This window comes from Tigriopus californicus, chromosome 9, assembly GCF_007210705.1.
Source record: "Tigriopus californicus strain San Diego chromosome 9, Tcal_SD_v2.1, whole genome shotgun sequence".
Classification (NCBI taxonomy): domain Eukaryota; kingdom Metazoa; phylum Arthropoda; class Copepoda; order Harpacticoida; family Harpacticidae; genus Tigriopus; species Tigriopus californicus.
In genome coordinates, this window is record NC_081448.1 from 13,773,342 (window position 1) to 13,778,473 (window position 5,132).

The following is a 5,132-nucleotide window of genomic DNA, read 5'->3' on the forward strand; positions in this document are numbered from 1 at the left end:
GGCCTTCGAGTAACGTGAACCAAAACTCTTGTGACTGACAAGGAAAGCGCGACAATTTTCCCTCAAGGGCGACGAAAATAATCCATTTGTCTGAAAGTTTAACCGGTGGACGTCCCTGCTGTCGGTTACGGGTGGCTGAATCCAGTACTACTGAACCAATCGGGGTGGTCAGTCAGTCACTGGTCAAGTGGTACTGCTTAGGATCAGATCATCCTGATGATGATGATGATGATACCCTTTGTCTTAGTGATTGCGCATCTTTGAGTCACGCCTCCCCACTTTGGAGACGTGTTGTTTGCAGAGGGGGCGACGGACTCAATTATATTGACTCGTTCCTGTCGAGACAGTGGAGGATCTAGTGATTTTCTTGGCACCAGACGGGGGATGATTGAATTATTATTAGGGGGTGTCATTTTCCAATTTGACACGACAACAGAGACAAACGAGGCTGGTGTGAAATTGAGGAAATTTCTCCCACGCCAGAGTCTTCAATCAAAGACGCCTCATTGCCGTTTACATAGTTGGACCACCTTTTGGGATGTTTCTGACCCGTTCACGTTATGTAGATTGTTTGATCCCATCCATGGTGCAAACCAGTTCTTTCACCTGAACCGCCTATATCATACATACCCCAAAGCCAAGCCCCATTTTACACTTGAGAGCACATTGGCTCAGAAACGGATGGAAATCCGCCACCACCAGCCTCAATATCCAATGAGGGCATCCCAAAATGCTCAAGCGTGTGTGACAGAAAAACACCACCCAGCTTGATAAGCCCACGGATATGGTAATCGTGAGCGACTTAGCTCGCTCGTTGTCGTCGTCATCGTCCTTCTCCTGGTCCTCTGGTCCATCGGTGGGGTCCAGGGGCCGAAGCACTCCATCCATCTGCCATTGCTTCTGGGTTTTTGGGGAGGATTTGGCGCCAGGGACTAATGAAAATCCTTGATGTTATCAGTACTCAATCACGGAGCTTAGGAGGGTTTTCGAGAGCGCTGCCAGCTAGAGGAATTCACATTCGAAGGTGAAAAGCGAGTAACGCCAAATTGAATGAGAGCCAATCCGTGTGGGATGTTTAGGCATGCAGCTAATCATAGGGGTTTGAGTTAATCTTGTGCCAGCCCTGGCCTCGTGATAGGATCCTCGCCCAAAGTCTTACAAACCCATTAATGAATGTTTCTTTCACTTTATTTTAGACAAATGTTTCCCCACCTCAAGTTCAAAGTCTCCGGATTGGATGAAAAGTCAAAATATATTCTCCTTTTGGATGTAGTGGCTGCGGACGATTACCGCTACAAGTTCCACAACAGGTAAATGTGCATGCACACTGTACACATACAAGGCTTCTAATCCCTCATGATGAGGCTAAATAGTGAAACCTTGAATTCATGTTGTTTTTCGTTTCTAGTCGATGGGTGATTGCGGGTAAAGCCGATCCCGAGATGCCAAAGCGAATGTATATTCACCCTGATAGTCCAGCCACGGGCGATCAATGGATGCAAAAAATCATCTCCTTCCATAAGCTCAAGCTGACCAACAACATATCAGACAAGCACGGATTGGTGAGTACAAATTAGTTCTGGCACGCATCCAAGTGCAGAGGTTGTTGCCTTTTTTCGCCACCCAATCGGAATGGCGCTGAGATCGACCCTGGTTCTATAAGGTCATCTTCTTTCATTTCCAGACTATTCTCAACTCCATGCACAAGTACCAGCCCAGATTTCACCTTGTCAGAGCCAATGATATAATGCAACTCCCGTACTCCACATTTCGGACCTACGTGTTTAACGAGACTCAGTTCATCGCTGTGACCGCCTACCAAAACGAGAAGATCACCCAACTCAAAATCGATCACAACCCCTTTGCCAAAGGCTTCAGAGAGACCGGCCATGCTCGATCCCAGAAAAAGTAGGTCTTACAATTGCCTTTTTGATTTATGGTGGTAGCCAACAACTTCGGGCAGGGAATTACATTACCATTGGCTGGTTGCGTTTCTTCCCAAAGTGATGCTCATGATACGAAATGGTGGAAATCTTTGGTGTGCGATGAGTATCTGAGCGTCGTTTGCATGAGCTCGTCAACCTAAATGGTGCTTGAGTAGATGCTGTTCAAAGTCACTTCACTTTCCACACTCACTCCGCACTTCCTGCTCATTTTCGGGGAAGGAGACATCTTCCTTGACGAAGAATGTTGTAATTTATTTTCCGTTAAATAATGTCATGTTTTCAAATGTCTCTGAGTTCGCTCATTTGGTCTGCCTCGCCATGCACATTACGTACGCACTGTTTTCGAACAGCTCTGCACTCACCGAATTGAAGGGGAGGAGCATTTCGCCGTTGTGTTTAAAGGCTAGATTTTGCTGAATCACAATCTTGAACATACTATAGACACGAAAATGTAAGTGAGACATTGGCGAGAAGTTGAAATCAGCAAGTAGGACCCAATCGTGAGTTTCAGATAGGTTCAAACGCTCTCTTTCTCTCTCTGTGATTGGGAGTTCGGTTGATACATATCGGCTGACATTGAGAACGAACATGTTGGGAGGTCTATGTCGTCTCTAGAAACATTTTTGGCGAGGCTTGGATTTTGTTGGAAATTTCAAAGAAGCAAGCAAGACGCTCTTTGTGAGAAATTCCTCGCCGTTTTCATGACTGAACGGCGAGAACTGAACCGCTTCTTGCAACTTCACTTTTGATGTGGCTTTGTGGCCTTGTCAATTGGGTGTTGAGAAGTTTTGCTATCCGATAACTTGCTTGTGAACTTTGGCCGACTTCGTTAGTTTAAGGGGTTGAGAAGGGGGAGGGGGGGTCGGTCGGACATCTGTGTTTTTGGATGTGAGAGCCAGGTTCCATGTCATCGGTTCTTTAAAAGGCGGGAATCCGCCCAACAACATCAGTCCAAGCCCGTCAGAATGTTGATGGATGAAGCTCAAAAACAATTGAGAGGCTACCAAAATATACACGTCCCGAATTTGGAATCAATCAGCAGTCTGAACACGAGGGTAATCTGGTCTCTTGGATCCTCCCAAGTATCAGTCGCTGCATGCGGCACACAAGTGTCTCCTTGGTCTCTCAAACGTGACCAACTTGTGAGAGCGAGAAATCTACATGTTAAGACTCTTGATTCCTTTTGGGCTGAGCACTGAATCTTTGGGGCGTTTTCTCAACTTGTCATCGATAAGGGAGTGACATCATTAATCATGTCCCCTTTCCTCAAAGTCAGTAGCCCGTCTCTTTTCTGGATTACACACACATACAACTGCCGCCTTTGTACGTGTCTGGACAGAGAAGCATATTATTCATGTTCTCCACGCAAGTACCACAACTACAGGCACACTCACTCAGACGAATCTTGAAGGTGGGGAACTGGCACGTTGTTCTCAAAAAGCCGAGTCGAAAGATGATCTTGAGTGTCCAAATTCAAAGCCCTCATTTATCAGTCCGGTCGTGCCCACACTTGTTAGCCGGCTCTCTTCAAAATAAGATGAAGGCAGTGAACGTAGCGTGTAGGAGGAGGAGGAGGAGGAGGATAATCGTGTTGTTGAATTGGATCACTTGTGGCGGTCTCATCGGAAAATGACCTCTAGGCAGCTTCCTATCACGGACTCATTCAAGTTGTTCATGACATCACTCTTTGTTCCAGAAGGCCCGGTTCACCATCTCAGCAAGGCAATCGACTTCCGGCATCCTACCAGTCCTTGCAAGAGCGCATTGCCTCTAATTCCTCCAGTGCCGAAGAGAGTATCCGAGCCTCGCCTCAACGAGCCTCTCATAGTGAGCCCCGCAGGGCGTTTGACGTCAGTTCTTTGATCGGTGAACCCGATTCACCGCCGCGTCGGGCCACACCACCCACTCCACCCACCTCGTACCCTAGTCCAAATCTTAGTGTGGGACCACCACCCGCTCTACCTCCTCAACACGGTGTCCCACCATTTCCCAATCCATATTTGCACCCGGGTTTCTACCAACATTTGGCTGCAGCTGCGGCGGGAGGTTTCAATCCCATGCTTGCCCAGCTGGCCCTAAATCCTCTGTTGTCGGCTGCCTATGGCGGCAACAATTTTACCGCGGCTGCAGCTGTGGATCGACTCCGGCAGCACCGCTTCTCGCCCTATAACCCGCCCTCATCTCCACCCTTAAGCCACCGGAGCTCCCCACCCTCCTCGGCGTTCCACCCTATCGCACCCAAACACTTCTCACCGCCGTTGAATGGGCGGAGCAGTCCTAGTAATAGCCCCAAACAAATCAGTCCCGCCTCATCGCCTCTGGCAGTGAAGCCTGAACGGAGAGACCCTCCTGGCAATGACAATAGGAGGTCGAGTTCGCCACAGATCAAATCCGAGAAGGAGGATGACGACCAGCACCCTCACCACCACCACCTTCATCATCACCACCAACAGCATCCCCACCATAAGGAGCACCTAACGGCGGCGGCGTCTTTGAAGGCTCATATTACCAAGACAACTTCGCCGTCCCAAGCCAACTCATCCAATAGTGAACTGAAGAATATGGAGAAGCTAATCAACGGATTAAAGGATCAGCAAAAAGCATCCTGAAGAACATGTCAAAATACTCGTCTCGTTATCCTTCCCCCTTTGGAAATTCACAACCATTCGCTTGGGTTCGCTTTCTCAACTCTGAACCTTTGTTTCCTTTCGTGTGTTTTCTAGATATTTATTTCAATAAAAACTTTCTCAATCTCCCAAGGAATACAAGACAACATATCCGCTCATTTGAATAACCAACTGAGGTGAGAAGAATCGTGTGAACGTTAAGTTCTCATGCGATCCAGAAGTGTCAAGACCCAATATCCTCCTTGACACGAAACGTTACTCGCCATTCCAATCTCGTTAAGAAACTCCGCAAGGGAAGGACTATGATATGAGTCTCTCATTGAGTCTTGAGTTATTCTAAATACTCTTTGTACAAGTCAATACCTCGACTGATTTCTTGAGAAGGTCCTTTGTGTCTTCTCGGTAATTATCCAAGAATTGTAACTGTTGCCTAAAGGTGCTATGATTGAAAACAAACGTCTGATTGATTTGGACGGGCCTCGTAATGGCCTCCGGTCTTGGCTAATAATTTCTGATTGATACTTGGTTAAACACCAACAAAAACAATTGTCGCTCAAGA

At 47.3% G+C, this 5,132-nt stretch overlaps 1 protein-coding gene across 2 annotated transcripts in view; it reads left to right on the top strand.

The window, feature by feature from the left end:
• The window catches only part of LOC131886392 (T-box transcription factor TBX3-like), a 6,933-nt gene extending 2,232 nt beyond the window's left edge, over positions 1-4,701 (top strand). The window contains exons 2-5 of one of the 2 annotated variants that reach the window (XM_059234700.1): positions 1,197-1,310; positions 1,409-1,562; positions 1,685-1,908; positions 3,646-4,701. In XM_059234700.1, the coding sequence (XP_059090683.1) occupies positions 1,197-1,310; positions 1,409-1,562; positions 1,685-1,908; positions 3,646-4,555 (1,402 nt within the window). In that variant the 3' untranslated portion in view covers positions 4,556-4,701. Of the gene's footprint in view, positions 1-1,196; positions 1,311-1,408; positions 1,563-1,684; positions 1,909-3,642 lie in introns of both variants that reach the window. The other variant, XM_059234699.1, reaches the window with a different exon arrangement.
• Positions 4,702-5,132: the final 431 nt, after the last annotated feature.